At 40.3% G+C, this 21,130-nt stretch overlaps 1 protein-coding gene across 7 annotated transcripts in view; it reads left to right on the forward strand.

Annotated features, from left to right (window-relative positions):
- Positions 1-21,130, forward strand: part of GALNT8 (polypeptide N-acetylgalactosaminyltransferase 8) — a 131,082-nt gene that overhangs the window by 14,169 nt on the left and 95,783 nt on the right. For all 7 annotated transcript variants that reach the window (XM_032159358.2, XM_058442857.1, XM_058442862.1 and 4 more), the window contains 3 exons: positions 4,609-4,792; positions 5,517-5,714; positions 6,230-6,344. In XM_032159358.2, coding sequence (XP_032015249.1) covers positions 4,609-4,792; positions 5,517-5,714; positions 6,230-6,344 — 497 coding nt within the window. The remainder of the gene's footprint in view (positions 1-4,608; positions 4,793-5,516; positions 5,715-6,229; positions 6,345-21,130) is intronic.

The following is a 21,130-nucleotide window of genomic DNA, read 5'->3' on the forward strand; positions in this document are numbered from 1 at the left end:
TTGTGTTTTTTTAGTAGAGACGGGGTTTCACTGTGTTAGCCAGGATGGTCTCGATCTCCTGACCTTGTGATCCGCCCGCCTCGGCCTCCGAAAGTGCTGGGATTACGGGTGTGAGCTACCGCGCCCGACCACTTGTGCCCCTCTTATGCACTATGAAGAAGCCTGGGGGGTGAAGCAGAGTCTAGAGAAGGACTCCAGATACCAGGAAGGGACTTAGAGTTGCTCCTTACGAGGAACAGACCACTCTCCCCGGGTCACTAAGCCTGGAGAAAAGAGAGCTTTGGGTGCTGACTCTTCACAGTGGCAACAGCTCTTGCCCACAGTGTGCCCCTGCCCCGAGTCTAGCCCACCCAAGGAAGAGATGTGGAAGATAACAGACCTGAGTCCTCACTTTCTGAGTTCATAATCCCGGCTTCTCCTTTGTAAGTGTTATGTCCTTGGGTAACTCAGCGTCTTCATGTTCTGATTTTCTTATACACAAAATATGGATGTTGATAATAATAACCATTTTATGAACTATAGTGAGAATTAAATGAGATCATAATGGCAGCTAATATTGCTTGTTCTAAGCACCTTTTTTTTTTTTGATGGAGTTTTGCTCTTGTCACCCAGGCTGGAGTGCAGTGGTGGGATCTCAGCACACTGCAACCTCCACCTCCCGAGTTCAAGCGATTCTTCTGCCTCAGCCTCCTGAGTACCTGGGATTATAGGAGTATGCCACCACACCCAGCTAATTTTTGTATTTTTAGTAGAGATGGGGTTTCACCATGTTGGCCAAGCTGGCCTTGAACTCCTGATCTCAGATGGTTTGCCCGCCTTGGCCTCTCAAAGTGTTGGGATTACAGGCGTGAGCCACAGCACCCAGCCATGTTAAGTATTTTAATCATTACAACAACCCTATGAGGAAGGAATCACTTTTTGACCTATTGCGTAGATGTGCAAAACTAAAGCATAGACTGATCAAGGAACTTGTTCAACATCCTACAGCTGGTAAGTGACAGAATTGAGATTTGACCATAAACTTCAGAGTCCAGAGCCCTGGTTCTAACCACTGTGTTCCCGTTATAATACATGAATTATGTAAAGTATTTTGCACATGGTAGTCTCTCAGCAATTGTTGGCTCTTAGTTTTATTAATTTTGTGCAACAAATAAAAGAGAGTAGAATTAAGTTACAAAAACTTAGAGGTTTGGTCTAGCAGTAAGGAGGAATTTCTTGACTATAAGGGCTATGAAGCGGCAGCTCATTGGAGGCAGAATATGTTCCTTCTCTGAGGATCTTTAAGTACCAGTTAGGTTATTGTACCTTCAACCTGTCTCTCAGGAGAGAGAGCAAACAAAATGACTGCTTAAACCTTCTTTTTTAGACTTCCACACTAAAAATACTTATATTCATCCTTTGCATACCTTCCTCTTTTTTTATTTCCAATGTAACTAAACAAAAAATAAGAAGGTATAATTTTTAGAGCAAAATTCCACTGAAAACCAAATAAAAGAGACTGGTTTCATTCATTTCTGGGCATGGAGACTGGTACTGAGTTGCACACCTGGTTTTCCGAGCCAAAAATAGGAACATGATTAGAAAGACCTCTGCCTTGGACTTCTGAAAACACTCTGGCTCGGACTTCTGAAAACACTCTGGCTCTGCTCCCTGCCTGAGACAACCTCAGGCAAGTCCCCTCACCTCTTTAGGACTCAGGGTCTTCATGAGGCAAACACAAGAGTTGAGCTGGAATACTGTGAAAGATATCTTTTTCTGTGAAAAAACAAAAAACAAAAAAACAAAAAAACAAAATACTATACTCTGTGGCCTATACGCTATGTTCCATGGGGTGTAGATAAGACTTAATTCAGGATTTTTTCCTGTGGAACAATAAAATAAAAAAATACAAGATTACAAACACAGGGTAAACACATAAAGAAAACCCAAAGCTTTCTTTTTGTTCTAAACTGCACTCCATTATAACACATTCCTCTCATTTAGGTCTGAAACTCATGTTTGTTTTCCACAGAGGTGATTTGTTTGGATGGTCACAGAAAAGGGGACTGTCAGCCATTCTTTGGTGTTACAGGGACAGGAATTAGAGAGTCTCTGTCATTAACCACAAAAACACCAGCCAAATTGAGCCTACGCTGAGCATAACTCAAATATCTGTTTTATGTTAAACAGGAGAATAAATGGAAGTCTCTACCATGCCTACTGAAAGAGAAACTCACTATCCATGTGAATTTGGGGGCAAGTGACTCAACCGCTTCTCACCTCAGTTTCTGCATCTGTAACATCAGGAAATAATGGTGCCTACCTGATAGGACCACTTTTGGGATTAAATAGTATGTGTAAAGGCCTCAGGAGAGAGCCTGTTGCCATTACATGCTAGCTAGTGTTCTGCTCCTCGCTTATCTCAGTATTATTTGCAGTACTTTTGAAATGCCACAATCTGGTGCCAGAGGTTTGCCTCCTTTCTGTCTTTCCCTAGATGTTAAGTTTTATTCACATCACTCAAATATTTTGAGCTTAAATGTTAAATGTCACTCAAATGTTAAATGAGGTGTAAGCTTTTTAAAAATTATATCAAGGTAGATGGAATACTGTATTTTCTCCCTAATTTTAGGAAAATTTCACAATCAACAACTACGTGTTGAGTTTCTACCATGTACTAGCCACTGGGCAGGGAGGAGGATGTCAGAGAGTTCAAGTTTCCATCTTAATTAATGAGGCAAGACACATCTGTGGAAAGATACCTCAATGTGTGAAGAAGAATGTGATAAACCGAGTGAACTGTCAGTGAGCGAAAGAAAGCACGGTGTGGGGGTGGGGGGTGTGATGATCTAAGGAGGGTTCCTGGAGGAGGCAGGCTTGGATTGGGACTTGAAGGCTTCATAGGATTTGAGACAGCAGAGAAAAACGAAGGAAGATTGGGAAACTGGGTTGGGATGGAGAACTAGGGAGTGCCGAAAGAATGGTGTGAACAAAAACGAGGAATCCAGAAGCACCCTGAGCTGACCAGCTTGGGATAACAGGTTTTGGGGAGGAGACCAGTAGGAGGGCAAAGCTGGGAAGGGAGCATAGGTTGTCTTCAGAAAACCCATCGAGGCATCCTTAATTTTTGTGCTATATGATAGGCATTATTTTTCAGGAGGTGACTTAGAATCTATGGCTCATAAAAATTTGGAGTTGGAAGGGTCCTGACTATTTGGTACTTTTCTTGAAATTTTTTAATGTATTTTTTTTTCTAAAAAAGAGACAGAGTCTCACTCTGTTGCCCAGGCTGGTCTCAATCTCCTGGGTTTAAGCACTCCTCTGCCTCGGGCTCCCAAAGTGCTGGGATTACAGGCATGAGCCACCATGCCCACTATGGTACTTTTCTTTAAGTTGAGGAAACAGGCACATCCAATGGGAAGTGACACAGAATGATGTAGTGACTGAATTAGAATCTAGATATTCAGGTTCAGTGGCACCTCCTGTGGATTACTGACTAAAAGTAGTGCCTGGGTAAGTGTACAGACTGGCAACCTTGGCTACCCCAACTTACTCCCAGAGGAAGCAAACAGCCTTAGACATACTGGTCCTGCTTAGCACCTTCAATAATTGAGACAATTACTCTTGAGTGCAGCAGATCTAAAAGGGGGTGAATTTTACTGCCATAGTCACTTAGGTGTTGATTCCAGGTCTTGATCACTCTAGGCCTCATAAATATGCTCTTCTTTTGAGAGAGGAATCAGCAAGAATCTCATTCTTTGGCTATGGGGAGAGAGGAGAGGGAGGGAGGACTTGATAAACCCAACCAGGTACTCACAGAGTTCTTGAGACACTGTGTTCTGGTGGTTAAAAACAGCACAGGTTCACATCCAGGGCATGCCACTTACTAGATATGTGACTTGGAAAAGTTTTAAAAACTCTTTGTGCCTCAGTTTCTTTATCTGTAAAGTGGGGATATTGTAGTGCCTACCACATGCGAGGAAGTCAGTGGTAGGCTGAGCCCAAGAACAAAGCCATAGACAAGCTTTATTAAAAGAGAGGGAAGAGAGGGAAGAAAACTACCTGTAAACAATCTAGGAATAGTGAATCTTGTTTGCATAATTTTTGGGCTAAATTTACTAGCTAGAAGCTGGCAAAGAGATTAATCTGTGCATTCTGTCCCAGTTGGTCCTTAAGTAGGTCAACTGGGAATATCTAAAACAAAACAATTTTAGTCATTTATGGATTCTCCAGAGTCTTGAGAGTTTAGCTATGAAGATGTTCCAGGCCTTCCTGCAGTGTTTTCCATCAACCTGTGCACCTTAGGCTAGATCTGTCCTACTCATTCTCTCAAGAACTTCTCAACGTGAAAAAGCACTTATAACAGTGCCTGACACGTAGTAAGCAGTATTATCATTTTAAGATAGTTTAACTATGAGGGAAAGGAAATTAGGAATGATCACAGTACACCTCAGGTGAAAGGGAGAAGAGAGGCAGGTGCAGGGGAAATACTACTTATTTTCTAGTTGACTCAGAATTGCCCGTTTTATGCTGGAGGTAGTCCAGCCACTAATATATGATAGTATAAAACTTTTGTATCACGTTGATTGTTGCACTCAGAATTTCTATAGGTGTGCACTTGATTGACAGGAGAACTAAAGGAATACTTGGATGAGAAGATTAAGCTTTACAACCAGAAGTATCCAGGACTACTGAAAATAATACGGCATCCTGAGAGGAAAGGTCTTGCTCAAGCCCGCAACACTGGCTGGGAAGCTGCCACAGCAGACGTGGTCGCCATCTTGGATGCTCACGTTGAAGTCAATGTTGGGTGGTAAGGCTCAAAGAGGCTAATTCTTCTGGAAAGGGCAGAGAGGAGATATTGTGCATGCACTGAACACAAGGCAGGATACTGTGGACAGAGGGAAAGTCAGCATCAGGCCTTAAATAAAGGGAATCTCCAAAAGAGTATGCTTTTATGCAGGGATTTTGCTTGGCTAAGAGAAGTAGCATGGTGAAGAGCATTGACAGTTGCATCATAATGCTGACTTTGCCAAATACTTTGTGAATTTGAGTAAGTCACTTAACTAGACACTGTGTCTTTAACTGTAAAGATGAGGAGATTAGCCTTTGGTTATTTTAAAGATTTTTCCCCAGCCCTGAAATTACATAATAAAATAAAGAGAACTATGTTCTTTAGAGAATGTGGAGAATCAGACAGGAAAGAAGGATCAGTTTGGAAACAGGGAGAACCAAGAGATAATGTAAATTCAAGGAGTAATATACATACTGATAATGCTGCTTCACAACGGCCTGGGGGTGTTACTTGGGTAATAATTTCAAACCTGTTCTTGATGCGCGTTGGCTGCTAGCAGCTTCAGCTATCCAGAAAGGTACAGAGATTCTCTGGACTCTAGAGAGTTCTACTCACAACCCAGTACAGCCTAAATGGAGGAGGTACTCAATGTCAGGGGAAGGTGCTTGGAACAGCTTTATCTGCTCTCCCCTACTGCTTGTCCTCATATCCAAGCTGGGCTTGCTGCACACTCTTCTTCTAGGGCAGAGCCAATCTTGGCTCGGATTCAGGAAGACCGCACTGTGATTGTGTCTCCTGTGTTTGACAACATTCGTTTTGACACCTTCGAACTGGATAAGTATGAACTGGCAGTTGATGGGTTTAACTGGGAACTCTGGTGCCGCTACGATGCACTCCCACGAGCCTGGATTGATCTGGATGATGTCACTGCCCCAGTGAAGTAAGTCTGAGGAGGTTCAGGGACCTTGAGTAGCATGTGGGAAGGCAGGAATGAACTGAATGGATTTTGTTTATCTTTGGTGGTAGTAATTGGGGTGATGTGGAAGGAGGGGAGGGGATGAGGTGAAGGACAAGGGATAGAGGGAAAAAACCCCAATAAGCTATCCCAGTTAAGAAATCACAGACACTTTGGGATATTTAGAGACTTTCAGGCAAAAATCAAGCAAAACATTTAAAATTTTGGAAAACATTTGGGCCATTTCAAGCTTTAGCAGGCTACGAAGTAAGGATACCTAGAAGAAAAAGATGTAATTTCAGTATATTTTCAGAAGGGTTATGATAACACTGGGCCAGGGAAAGCTACATGCACTTAGTCCTGCCTGAGAGTTTAGGGAAGGCCTTCATGATAAGAACAGACTTAGGTAGAGTTCTGAAGCCCAAATAATCATTGAGCATCCCACCCCTCGCCTCCTCTCCTTATGGAGAGATTAGTGACTCTTGCTGTGTGCTCTGTAGGAGTCCTTCAATCATGGGCATCCTGGCTGCTAACAGGCACTTCCTGGGAGAGATCGGGTCTCTGGATGGTGGAATGCTCATCTATGGAGGAGAGAACGTGGAGCTTAGCCTGAGGGTGGGTACATTTCCCTTCTCTTTATGGGACAAAGCAGAAAGGGGAATAACAGAAAGGTAGTAGGACCCCTGGAATCCTAGAACAAGGCTGAATGTCACTGGCTCAAAGGTGGATACATTCTCATGTTTCCAGGCAACTGGGCCAAGGACGGGGGCAATAGGACTTCTGGAGTGGACACTCCTGGTATAGCCCATATAATCTGGGAGGTGGGGTGGGAAGGGGTCAAGTTGGGATTGAATAAATAGATGTCCCTATTTCACTTGAGGACTCTGGGCATTTTTCAAGCATCTCTTGGGATAAACTTAACCTTGGAGCAGACAATTCTCTAGAAGGCCAAAGACAGCAAAAACAGGAGTGGGCAGCGTGACCAGGGAATGCAGACGTGTGGGCAGCCAGCCTGCTTCTGTACTCACAGCCAGAGCAGCTGACGTGATAGCCTGAGTTTGTGCTGAGATATAGTCTAATCTAAGACAAATAGCCAGGTTTTTACCATTATATAATTGAAATCCTCAAACCCAGCCAGTCACAGTGGCTCACACCTGCAATCCCAGCACTTTGGGAGGCTGAGGCAGGCAGACTGATTGAGCCCAGGAGTTCAAGGCCAGCCTGGGCAACATGGTGAAACCTTGTATCTATTAAAAAAGAAAGAAAAAGAAAAAAATAAATCCTCAAACCAGTGCTAGTTCTGACCAACTTCTGTGTGTCTGGAAAAATACTGGCTTCACACTTCAGCAGTGATGCCTCTTGTCTGCCCCTGACAGCTTCCCATGCTTGTTTAGGTTAAATGAACAACCTAAATTTAAAAAAAATTAAATTTTAAATTTTTGTGGGTACATTGTAGGTGTATATATTTAGGGCGTGCATGTGATGTTTTGATATAGGCATGCAATGAATAATAATCATGTCAGAGAATGGGGTATCTATCCCCTCAAGCATTTATCGTTTGTGTTAGAAATAATCCAGTTATATTCTTTTAGTTATTTTAAAATGCAAAATTAAATTATTATTAACTATAGTCATCCTATTGTGCCATCAAGTAGTAGGTCTTATTTGTCTTATTCATTCTTTGTAACTATTATTTTTGTACCCATTAACCATCCCCGTCTCCCCCAACTACCCTTCCTGGCCTCTGGTAACATCCTTCTACTCTCTATGCCCATGAGTTCAATTGTTTTGATTTTTAAATTTCACATGTAAGTGAGAAATACAGTGTTTGTCTTTCTGTGCCTGGCTTATTTCACTTAACGTAATGATCTCCAGTTCCATCCATGTTGTTGCAAGTGACAGAACCTCATTCTTTTTTTTATGGCCGAATAGTACTCTATTGCATACTACATTTTCTTTATCCATTCATCTGTTGATGGACACTTAGATTGCTTCCATATCTTGGCTGTTGTGAACAGTGCTGCAACAAACAAAAGAGTGCAGATATCTCTTTGATTTACTGATTTCCTTTCTTTTGGGTATATACCCAGCAATGGGATTGCTGGATCATATGGTAGCTCTATTTTTATTTTTTTTCTAAGGAACCTACAAACTGTTCTCCATAGTGGTTGTACTAATCTACATTCCCACCAACAGTGGATGAGGGTTCCCTTTTCTCCACATCCTCTCCAGCATTTTTATTGCCTGTCTTTTGGATATAAGCCATTTTAACTGGAGTAAGATGATATCTTGCTGTAGTTTTGATTTGTATTTCTGTGATGATCAGTGATGTTGGGTATCTTTTCACAGGCCTGTTTGCCATTTGTATGTCTTCTTTTGAGAACTGTCTATTCAAATCTTTTGCCCATTTTTGGATTGGATTATTAAATTTTTACCTATAGCGTTGTTTAAGCTCCTTACATATTCTGTTTATTAATCCCTAGTCAGATGGGTAGTTTGCAAATATTTTCTCCCATTTTGTGAGCTGTCTCTTCACTTTGTTGATTGTATCTTTTGCTGTGCAGAAGCTTTTTAACTTGATGTTATTCCATTTGTCAATGTGTGCATTGGTTGCCTGTGCTTGTGGGGTACTGCTGAAGAAATCTTTGCCCAGACCAGTGTCCTAGAGATTTTCCCTACTTTTTTTCTTGTAGTAGTTTCATAATTTGAGGTCTTAGATTTAAGTCTTTAATCTATTTTCATTTTATTTTTGTATATGGTAAGAGATATAGACTTACTTTCATTCTTCTGCATGTGAATATCAAGTTTTCCCAGAACCATTTATTGAAGAGACTGTCTTTTCCCCACTGTATGTTCTTGGCACATTTGTCAAAAATGAGCTCACTACAGGTGTGTGGATTTGTTTCTGGGTCCTTTATTGTGGTTCATTGGTCTATGTGTCTGTTTTTATGCTAGTACCATGCTGTTTTAGTTACTATAGCTCTGTATTATAATTTGAAGTCAGGTAATGTGATTCCTCCAGTTTTGTTCTTTTTGCTAGGCATGGCTTTGGTTATTCTGGGTCTTTTGCAGTTCCACATAAATTTTAGAATTGTTTTTTCTATTTCTGTGAAGAATGGCATTTTGATAGGGATTGCATTGAATCCATATATTGCTTTGGGTAATATGGACATTTTAATAATATTGATTCTTCCAATCTATGAACATGGAATATCTTTCCATTTTTTGGTGTCCTCTTCAATGTTTTTCTTTTTTTTTTTTTTTTTTATTATACTTCAGGGTTTTAGGGTACATGTGCACAATGTGCAGCTTTGTTACATATGTATCCATGTGCCATGTTGATTTCCTGCACCCATTAACTCGTCATTTAGCATTAGATGTATCTCCTAATGCTGTCCCTCCCCCCTCCCCCCACCCCACAACAGTCCCCAGAGTGTGATGTTCCCCTTCCTGTGTCCATGAGTTCTCATTGTTCAATTCCCACCTATGAGTGAGAACATGCGGTGTTTGGTTTTTTGTCCTTGCGATAGTTTACTGAGAATGATGTTTTCCAGTTTCATCCATGTCCCTACAAAGGACATGAACTCATCATTTTTTATGGCTGCATAGTATTCCATGGTGTATATGTGCCACATTTTCTTAATCCAGTCTATCGTTGTTGGACATTTGGGTTGGTTCCAACTCTTTGCTATTGTGAATAGTGCTGCAATAAACATACGTGTGCATGTGTCTTTATAGCAGCATGATTTATAGTCCTTTGGGTATATACCCAGTAATGGGATGGCTGGGTCAAATGGTATTTCTAGTTCGAGATCCCTGAGGAATCGCCACACTGACTTCCACAATGGTTGAACTAGTTTACAGTCCCACCAACAGTGTAAAAGTGTTCCTATTTCTCCTCATCCTCTCCAGCACCTGTTGTTTCCTGCTTTTTTAATGATGGCCATTCTAACTGGTGTGAGATGGTATCTCACTGTGGTTTTGATTTGCATTTCTCTGATGGCCAGTGATGATGAGCATTTCTTCATGTGTTTTTTGGCTGCATAAATGTCTTCTTTTGAGAAGTGTCTGTTCATGTCCTCTGCCCACTTTTTGATGGGGTTGTTTGTTTTTTTCTTGTAAATTTGTTTGAGTTCATTGTAGATTCTGGATATTAGCCCTTTGTCAGATGAGTAGGTTGCAAAAATTTTCTCCCATTCTGTAGGTTGCCTGTTCACTCTGATGATAGTTTCTTTTGCTGTGCAGAAGCTCTTTAGTTTAATAAGATCCCATTTGTCGATTTTTGCTTTTGTTGCCATTGCTTTTGGTGTTTTAGACATGAAGTCCTTGCCCACGCCTATGTCCTGAATGGTATTGCCTAGGTTTTCTTGTAGGATTTTAATGGTTTTAGGTCTAACATATAAGTCTTTAATCCATCTTGAATTAATTTTTGTATAAGGTGTAAGGAAGGGATCCAGTTTCAGCTTTCTACATATGGCTAGCCAGTTTTCCCAGCACCATTTATTAAATAGGGAATCCTTTCCCCATTTCTTGTTTTTGTCAGGTTTGTCAAAGATCAGATAGTTGTAGCTATGCGGCATCATTTCTGAGGGCTCTGTTCTGTTCCATTGATCTATGTCTCTGTTGTGGTACCAGTACCATGCTGTTTTGGTTACTGTAGCCTTGTAGTATAGTTTAAAGTCAGGTAGCGTGATGCCTCCAGCTTTGTTCTTTTGGCTTAGCATTGACTTGGCGATGCGGGCTCTTTTTTGGTTCCATATGAACTTTAAAGTAGTTTTTTCCAATTCTGTGAAGAAAGTCATTGGTAGCTTGATGGGGATGGCATTGAATCTATAAATGACCTTGGGCAGTATGGCCATTTTCACGATATTGATTCTTCCAACCCATGAGCATGGAATGTTCTTCCATTTGTTTGTATCCTCTTTGATTTCATTGAGCAGTGGTTTGTAGTTCTCCTTGAAGAGGTCCTTCACATCCCTTGTAAGTTGGATTCCTAGGTATTTTATTCTCTTTGAAGCAATTGTGAATGGGAGTTCGCTCATGATTTGGCTCTCTGTTTGTCTGTGATTGGTGTACAAGAATGCTTGTGATTTTTGTACATTAATTTTGTATCCTGAGACTTTGCTGAAGTTGCTAATCAGCTTAAGGAGATTTCGGGCTGAGACAATGGGGTTATCTAGATATACAATCATGTCATCTGCAAACAGGGACAATTTGACTTCCTCTTTTCCTAATTGAATACCCTTTATTTCCTTCTCCTGCCTGATTGCTCTGGCCAGAACTTCCAGCACTATGTTGAAAAGGAGCGGTGAGAGAGGGCATCCCTGTCTTGTGCCAGTTTTCAGAGGGAATGCTTCCAGTTTTTGCCCATTCAGTATGATATTGGCTGTGGGTTTGTCATAGATAGCTGTTATTATCTTGAGATACGTCCCATCAATACCTAATTTATTGAGAGTTTTTAGCATGAAGGGTTGTTGAATTTTGTCAAAGGCCTTTTCTGCATCTATTGAGATAATCATGTGGTTTTTGTCTTTGGTTCTGTTTATATGCTGGATTACATTTATTGATTTGTGTATGTTGAACCAGCCTTGCATCCCAGGGATGAAGCCCACTTGATCATGGTGGATAAGCTTTTTGATGTGCTGCTGGATTCGGTTTGCCAGTATTTTATTGAGGATTTTTGCATCAATGTTCATCAAGGATATTGGTCTGAAATTCTCTTTTTTGGTTATGTCTCTGCCAGGTTTTGGTATCAGGACGATGCTGGCTTCATAAAATGTGTTAGGGAGGATTCCCTCTTTTTCTATCGATTGGAATAGTTTCAGAAGGAATGGTACCAGTTCCTCCTTGTACCTCTGGTAGAATTCAGCTGTGAATCCATCAGGTCCTGGACTCTTTTTGGTTGGTAAGCTATTGATTATTGCCACAATTTCAGAACCTGTTATTGGTCTATTCAGAGATTCAACTTCTTCCTGGTTTAGTCTTGGGAGGGTGTATTTGTCAAGGAATTTATCCATTTCTTCTAGATTTTCTAGTTTATTTGCATAGAGGTGTTTGTAGTATTCTCTGATGGTAGATTGTATTTCTGTGGGATCGGTGGTGATATCCCCTTTTTCGTTTTTTATTGCATCTATTTGATTCTTCTCTCTTTTCTTCTTTATTAGTCTTGCTAGCGGTCCATCAATTTTGTTGATCTTTTCAAAAAACCAGCTCCTGGATTCATTAATTTTTTGAAGGGTTTTTTGTGTCTCTATTTCCTTCAGTTCTGCTCTGATTTTAGTTATTTCTAGCCTTCTGCTAGCTTTTGAATGTGTTTGCTCTTGCTTTTCTAGTTCTTTTAATTGTGATGTTAGGGTGTCAATTTTGGATCTTTCCTGCTTTCTCTTGTGGGCATTTAGTGCTATAAATTTCCCTCTACACACTGCTTTGAATGTGTCCCAGAGATTCTGGTATGTTGTGTCTTTGTTCTCGTTGGTTTCAAAGAACATCTTTATTTCTGCCTTCATTTCATTATGTACCCAATAGTCATTCAGGCGCAGGTTGTTCAGTTTCCATGTAGTTGAGCGGTTTTGAGTGAGTTTCTTAATCCTGAGTTCTAGTTTGATTGCACTGTGGTCTGAGAGACAGTTTGTTATAATTTCTGTTCTTTTACATTTGCTGAGGAGAGCTTTACTTCCAACTATGTGGTCAATTTTGGAATAGGTGTGGTGTGGTGCTGAAAAAAATGTATATTCTGTTGACTTGGGGTGGAGAGTTCTGTAGATGTCTATTAGGTCCACTTTATGTAGAGCTGAGTTCAATTCCTGGATATCCTTGTTAACTTTCTGTCTCGTTGATCTGTCTAATGCTGACAGTGGGGTGTTAAAATCTCCCGTTATTATTGTGTGGGAGTTTAAGTCCCTTTGTAGGTCACTGAGGACTTGCTTTATGAATCTGGGTGCTCCTATGTTGGGTGCATATATATTTAGGATAGTTAGCTCTTCTTGTTGAATTGATCCCTTTACCATTATGTAATGGCCTTCTTTGTCTCTTATGATCTTTGTTGGTTTAAAGTCTATTTTATCAGAGACTAGGATTGCAACCCCTGCCTTTTTTTGTTTTCCATTTGCTTGATAGATCTTCCTCCATCCCTTTATTTTGAGTCTATGTGTGTCTCTGCACGTGAGATGGGTTTCCTGAATACAGCACACTGATGGGTCCTGACTCCTTATCCAGTTTGCCAGTCTGTGTCTTTTGATTGGAGCATTTAGCCCATTTACATTTAACGTTAATATTGTTATGTGTGAATCTGATCCTGTCATTATGATGTTAGTTGGTTATTTTGCTCGTTAGTTGCTATAGTTTCTTCCTAGCCCCGATGGTCTTTACAATTTGGCATGTTTTTGCAGTGGCTGGTACCGGTTGTTCCTTTCCATGTTTAGTGCTTCCTTCAGGAGCTCTTTTAGGGCAGGCCTGGTGGTGACAAAATCACTCAGCGTTTGCTTGTCTGTAAAGTATTTTATTTCTCCTTCACTTATGAAGCTTAGTTTGGCGGGATAGCAAATTCTGGGTTGAAAATTCTTTTCTTTAAGAATGTTGAATATCAGCCCCCACTCTCTTCTGGCTTGTAGAGTTTCTGCTGAGAGATCAGCTGTTAGTCTGATGGGCTTCCCTTTGTGGGTAACCCGACCTTTCTCTCTGGCTGCCCTTAACATTTTTTCCTTCATTTCAACTTTGGTGAATCTGACAATTATGTGTCTTGGAGTTGCCCTTCTCGAGGAGTATCTTTGTGGCGTTCTCTGTATTTCCTGAATCTGAATGCTGGCCTGCCTTGCTAGATTGGGGAAGTTCTCCTGGATAATATCTTGCAGAGTGTTTTCCAACTTGGTTCCATTCTCCCCATCATTTTCAGGTACACCAATCAGACGTAGGTTTGGTCTTTTAACATAGTCCCAAATTTCTTGGAGGCTTTGTTCATTTCTTTTTATTCTTTTTTCTCTAAACTTCCCTTCTCTCTTCATTTCATTCATTTCATCTTCCATCAGTGATACCCTTTCTTCCAGTTGATCGCATCTGCTACTGAGGCTTCTGCAATCTTCACGTAGTTCTCGAAACTTGGCTTTCAGCTCCATCAGCTCCTTTAAGCCCTTCTCTCCATTGGTTATTCTAGTTATCCATTCTTCTAATATTTTTTCAAAGTTTTTAACTTCTTTGCTATTGTTTTGAATTTCCTCTCGTAGCTCAGAGTAGTTTGATCGTCTGAAGCCTTCTTCTCTCAACTCATCAAAGTCATCCTCCATCCAGCTTTGTTCCGTTGCTGGTGAGGAACTGCGTTCCTTTGGAGGAGGAGAGGTGCTCTGTTTTTTAGAGTTTCCAGTTTTTTTGCTCTGTTTTTTCCCCATCTTTGTGGTTTTATCTACTTTTTGTCTTTGATGATGGTGAGGTACAGATGGGTTTTTGGTGTGGATGACCTTTCTGTTTGTTAGTTTTCCTTCTACCAGACAGGACCCTCAGCTGCAGGTCTGTTGGAGTTTACTAGAGGTCCACTCTAGACCCTGTTTGGCTGGGTGTCAGCAGTGGTGGCTGCAGAACAGCGGATTTTCGTGAAACCACAAATTCAGCTGTCTGATAGTTCCTCTGGAAGTTTTGTCTCAGAGGAGTACCCGGTTGAATGAGGTGTCAGTCTGTCCCTACTGGGGGGGTGCCTCCCAGTTAGGCTGCTCAGGGGTGAGGGACCCACTTTAGGAGGCAGTCTGTCCGTTCTCAGATCTCCAGCTGCGTGCTGGGAGAACCACTACTCTCTTCAAAGCTGTCAGACAGGGACCTTTAAGTCTGTGGAGGTTCTTGCTGAGTTTTTGTTTGTCTGTGCCCTGCCTCCAGAGGTGGAGCCTACAGAGGCAGGCAGGCCTCCTTGAGCTGTGGTGGGCTCCACCCAGTTCGAGCTTCCTGGCTGCTTTGTTTACCTAAGCAAGCCTGGGCAATGGCGGGCGCCCCTCCCCCAGCCTCGCTGCCGCCTTGCAGCTTGATCTCAGACTGCTGTGCTAGCAATCAGCGAGACTCCGTGGGCATAGGACCCTCCGAGCCAGGTGCGGGATACAATCTCCTAGTGTGCCGTTTTCCAGGCCCGTTGGAAAAGCGCAGTATTAGGATGGGACTGACCCGATATTCCAGGTGCCGTCTGTTTCCCCTTTCTTTGACTAGGAAAGGGAACTCCCTGACCCCTTGCGCTTCCCGAGTGAGGCAATGCCTCGCCCTGCCTTGGCTTGCGCACAGTGCGCTTCACCGTCTGTCCTGCACCCACTGTTAGGCACTCCCTAGTGAGATGAAACCGGTACCTCAAGCAGAAATGCAGAAATCACCCGTCTTCTGTGTCACTGGGGCTGGGAGCTGGAGACCGGAGCTGTTCCTATTCGGCCATCTTGGCTCCACCCCCGCTCTCTTCAATGTTTTTCATCAGTGTTTTATAGTTTTCATTTTAGAGATATTTTTTACTTCTTCCCTTAATTCCTAGGTATTTAATTTTATTTGTGGTGATTGTAAATGGAATTACTTTTAAAAATTTCTTTTCAGATTGTTCACTATTGGCATAGAAATGCTACTGATTTTTGTATGTTGATTTTCCATCCTGCAACTTTACTGAATTTATCAGTTCTGATAGTTTTTTGGTGGAGTCTTTAGGTTTTCCCAATATAAGATTATGTCATCTGCAAACAAGGATAAATTGAACTTCATCCATTCCAGTTTGGATGCCTGTATTTATTTCTCTTGTCTAATTGCTCTAGCTAGGACTTCCAGTAGTACACTGAATAACAGTGGTGAAAATGGGCACCTTTGTTGTGTTCCAGATTTTAGAGGAAAGGCTTTCAGTTTTTCCCTGTTCAGTATGATATTAGCTGAGGGTCTGCTGTATGTAGCTTTTATTATGTTAAGGTATGTTTCTTCTATACCTAGTTTTTTGAGGGGTTTTAAATCATGAATAGATGTTGGATTTTATCAAATGCCTTTTCAGCATCAATTGAAATGATCACATGGTTTTTGTCTTTCATCCTGTTAATATGATGTTTCACACTGATTGAGCTGCATATGTTGAACAATCCTTGCATCCCAGGGATAAATCCCACTTAGTCATAATGAGTGACCTTTCTAATGTATTGTCAAGTTCAGTTTGCTAACATTTTGCTGAGGATTTTGTGCCAATATTCATCAGAGATATTGGCCTGTAGTTTTCTTTTCTTTCTTTTTTTTTTTTTAACGTGTCTTTGTCTTGTTTTGGTATGAGGGTAATACTGGCCTCATAGAATGAGTTTGGAAATGTTCCCTTCTCTATTTTTTGGAAAAATTTAAGTAGGATTGGTATTAGTTTTTCTTTAAATGTTCGGTAGAAATCAACGGTGAAACCACTGAGTCCCGGGTTTTCCTTTACTGGGAGACTTTTTATTACAGCTTTGATCTCATTACTTGTTATTGTTCTGTTCAGGTTTGGAATATTTTTCCTGTTTCAATCTTGAACCAGGTTCAATATGTCTAGGAATTTGTCCATTTCTTCTAGATTTTCCAATTTATTGGCATACAGTTGCTTATAGGAGCCGTTAATGTTCCTTTAAATTTATGCAGTATCAGTTGTAATGTCTTTTTCAATTCTGATTATATTTATTTAGATATTCTGTCTTTTTTTCTTAGTCTGGATAAAGGTTTGTCAATTTTGTTTAACTTTTCAAAAAACCAATTTTTTGTTTCATTGATTTTTTGTATTTTTTATTTCAATTTCATTTATTTCTACTCTGATCTTTATTATTTCTTTTTTATTTTTTAACTTTCATTTTAAGTTCAGGGGTACTAGTGCAGGTTTGTTATATCAGTAAACTTGTGTCATAGTGGCTTATTGTACAGATTATTTAATCACCTAGATATTAAGCCTAGTCTCCATTAGTTATTTTTCCTGGTCTTCTCCCTCCTCCCACCCCCCACCCTCTGAAAGGCCTCAGCATGAGTTGTTCCCCTCTTTGTGTCCATGTGTTCTCATCATTTAACTTCCACTTAAAAGTGAGAACATGTGGTATTTGGTTTTCTGTTCCTGTGTTAGTTTGCTAAGGATAATGGCCTCCAGCTCCATCCACGTCCTTGCAAAGGACATGATTTCATTTTTTATGGCTGCATAGTATTCCTTGGTGTATATGTACCACATTTTCTTTATCCAGTCTATCATTGATGGGCATTTAGGTTGATTTCATGTCCTTGCTATTGTGAATAATTCTACAATGAACATACATGTGTATGATTTATAATCCTTTGGGTATATACCCAGTAAAGGGATTGCTGGGTTGAATGGTATCTCTGTCTTTAGATCTTTGAGGAATCATCACACTGCCTTCTACAATGGCTGAACTAATTTACACTCCCATCAACAGTGTACAAGCATTCCTTTTTCTTCACAACTTTGCCAGCATCTGTTATTTTTTTCTTTTTAATAATAACTACCTGACTTCAAACTATACTACAGGGCTACAACAACCAAAACATCATGGTACTAGTACAAAAACAGACAAATAGACCAATGGAACAGAGCAGAGAACCCAGAAAAAAGACCAAACACCTATAACTATCTGATCTTCAACAAACCTGACAAAAACAAGCAATGAGGAAAGGATTCCCTGTTCAATAAATGGTGCTGGGATAACTGGCTAGCCATATGCAGAAGATTGAAACTGGACCTCTTCCTTACACCATATACAAAAATTAACTCAAGATGGATTAAAAACTTAAATGTAAAACCCAAAACTATAAAAACCCTGGAAGACAACCTAGGCAGTACCATTCAGGACATAGGGACGGGCAAAGATTTCATGACAAAAATGCCAAAAGCAATAGCAACAAAAGGAAAAATTGACAAATGGGATCTATTAGTTATTTTCTATTACAATTTTGGGTTTGGTTTCCTCTTGCTTTTCTAGTTCTTTAAGATGCATCGTTAGATTGTTTGTCTGACGTTTTTACTCTTTTTGATATAGGCACTTAGAGGTATAAACATCCCTCTTAGTACTGTTTTTGCTACATTCCATAGGTTTTGGTATGTTGTGTTTCCATTATCATTTGTTTCAAGAAATTTTCCAATTTCCTTCTCAATTTCTTCATTGACTCACTGGTCATTCAGGAGAATATTATTTAATTTCCATTTGTCTGTATAGTTTCCCAAATTTCTCTTGTTATTGATTTCTAGTTTTATTCCACTGTGGTCAGAGAAGATGCATGCTATTATTTTTATTTTTCGAATGTTTTAAGACTTGTTTTGTGACCTAACATATGGTCTGTCCTTGAGAATGATCCATTTGCTGAGGAGAAGAATGTGTATTCTGCAACTACTGGATGAAATGTCTAGAAATATCTATTAGATACATTTTGTCTATAGTACAGATTAAGTCTGATGTTTCTTTGTTGATTTTCTGTCTGGAAGATCTGTCCAGTGCTGAAAATAGGATGTTAAAGTCTTCAGCTATTATTGTATTGGGGCCTATCTCTGTATTTAACTCTGATAATATTTGCTTTATATATCTGGATGCTCCAGTGTTGGGTGCATATATATTTAAAATTCTTATAGCCTCTTGCTAAATTGACCCCTTTGTTATTAGATAGTGTCCTTCTTTGTCTCTTTTTATAGTTTTTGTCTTGAAATCTATTTTGCCTGATATAAATATAGCTACTCTACTTTGTTTTGGTTTCCATTGGCATGGAATATCTTTTTACATCCCTTCATTTTCAGTTTATGTGTGTTTTTATAGGTGAAATATGTTTCTTATAGGCAACAGATCAGTGGGTCTTGTTTTTTCATTCATTCAGCCACTCTATGTCTTGATTGGAGAGTTAAGTCCATTTACATTCAATGTTATTACTGATAAGAAAGGACTTACTTCTGCTATTTTGTTATCTGTTTTCTGATTGTTTTGTGGTCTTTTCTTTCTTGTTTCTTTTTTTTCCTGTCTTTCTCTAGTAAACGTGATTTTCTCTGTTGATATGATTTAGTTTCTTGCTTTTTATTTTTTTGTTTATCTGTTGTATGTTTTTTGGTTTGGGGTTTTCATGAGGCTTGCAATACTATCTTATCACCCATTATTTTAAGATGATGACAGCTTAACACTATTTGCATAAACAGACAACCAAACAATTGAAAAAAAAACTAATAAAAACTCTACACCTTGATTGTCCCCCTGCTTTTTAACTTTTCATTGTTTCTATTTATATCTTACTGTACTATGTCTTGAAAAGGTTTTGTAGTATTATTGTTGATTGATTCATTATTTAGACTTTCTATTTAGGATAAGAGTAGTTTATACACCACAGTTACAGTGTTATAATATTCTTTTTTTTTTTTTTTTTTTGAGATGGAGTCTTGCTCTGTCGCCCAGGCTGGAGTGCAGTGGCACGATCTCGGCTCACTGCAAGCTCCGCCTCCCGGGTTCACGCCATTCTCCTGCCTCAGCCTCCCGAGTAGCTGGGACTACAGGTGCCCGCCACCACGCCCGGCTAATTTTTTTTGTATTTTTAGTAGAGACGGGGTTTCACCGTGGTCTCGATCTCCTGACCTTGTGATCCGCCCGCCTCGGCCTCCCAAAGTGCTGGGATTACAAGCGTGAGCCACTGCGCCCAGCTAGTGTTATAACATTCTGTGTTTTTCTGTGTACTGACTATTACCAGTGAATTTTATCCTTATAGATGATTACTTATGGCTCGTTAACATCCTTTTCTTTCTGATTGAAGTACTCCCTTTAGCATTTCTTGTAGGATAGGTCTGGTCTTGCTGAAATCCTTCAGCTTTTGTTTGTGTGGGAAAGTCTTTATTTCTCCTTCATGTCTGAAGGATATTTTCCCTGTATATATTGTTCTAGGGTAAAAGTTTTCCCTTCAACACTTTACATATGTCATGTCACTCTCTGCTGGCCTGTAAGGTTTCCACGGAAAAGTCTGCTGCCAGAAAGTATAGGAGCTGCATTGTATGCTGTTCTCTTGCTGCTTTTAGAATCCTTTCTTTATCCTTGATCTTTGGGAGTTTGATTATTAAATGCCTTGAGGTAGTTTTCTTTGGGTTAAATCTGCTTAATGTTCTGTAACATTCTTGTACTTGGACATTGATATCTTCCTCTAGGTTTGGGAAGTTCTGTGTTGTTATCCCTTTGAATAAACTTTCTTCCCCTATCTCTTTCTTTACTACCTCTTTAAGGCCTATAACTCTTACATTTGTCCTTTTGAGGCTATTTTCTAGATCCTGTAAGCGTGCTTCATTGTTTTGTATTCTTTTTTCTTATCTCCTCTATGTATTTTACAAATAGCCTGTCCTCAAGCTTACTGATTCTCCCTTCTGTTTGACCAATTCTGCTATTAAAAGACACTGACGCATTCTTCAGTATGCCAGTTGCATTTATCAGCTCCAGAATTTCTGCTTGATTGTTTTTTATTATTTCCATCTCATTGTTAAATTTATCTGATAGAATTCTGAATTCCTTCTCTAATTATCTTGAATTTCTTTGAGTTTCCTCAAAACAGCTATTTTGAATTTTCTGTCTGAAAGGTCCCTTGTCTCTGTTTTTCTAGGATTGGTCCCTTAGTTCATTTGGTGAGATCATGTTTTCCTGAATTATCTTGATACTTGTAGATGTTCTTCTGTGTCTGAGCGTTGAAGAGTTAGTCTACTTATTCTAAGTAAAGACTACTTGTTGTAGTCTTTACTGTCTAGGCTTGTTTGTACCCATCCTTCTTGGGAAGGCTTTCCAGATATTCAAAAAGACATGGTTGTTATGATCTAAGCTATACCTGCTTTAGGGGGCACCCCAAGCCCAGTAATGCTGTGGTTCTTCCAGACTCATGGAAGTACCACCTTGACGGTCTTGGACAAGATCCGGGAGAATTCTCTGGATTACCAAGCAGAGACCCTCGTTCTCTTCCCTTACTTTCTCCCAAACAAATGGAATCTCTCTCTCTCTCTGTTCTGAGCTACCTAAAGCTGGGGGTAGAGTGACACAAGCAACCCCGTGACTACCACCACTATGACTGCTCTGGGTCAGACCTGAAGCTAGCACAGAACTGGGTCTCACTCAAGTCCTGCTGTAACCACTCACTGTATACTTCCTATGTTCCCTTGAGACCCTGGTGCTCTACAATTGGCAGGTGGCAAAGCCAGGACACAGGACACAGGACAAAGGCCTGTGTCCTTCCTTTCGGGGCCGTGTGTTCCTCCAGGTCCCAAGTAGGTCCAGACGTGCTGTCTGGCAGTCAGACACTAAAGTAAAATACCTTAAAAGTCTACCTCATGTTTTATTATATTGTGACTGAGCTAGACTGAGCTGGCACTCAAACCACAAGACACACTCCTTCCCACTCTTCCCTCTTCTTTCCAAAGTTAGAGGCCAGTGCCACCACAGGCCCACAGGGAG

Source organism: Hylobates moloch, unplaced genomic scaffold, assembly GCF_009828535.3.
Source record: "Hylobates moloch isolate HMO894 unplaced genomic scaffold, HMol_V3 SCAFFOLD_8, whole genome shotgun sequence".
Lineage (NCBI taxonomy): Eukaryota > Metazoa > Chordata > Mammalia > Primates > Hylobatidae > Hylobates > Hylobates moloch.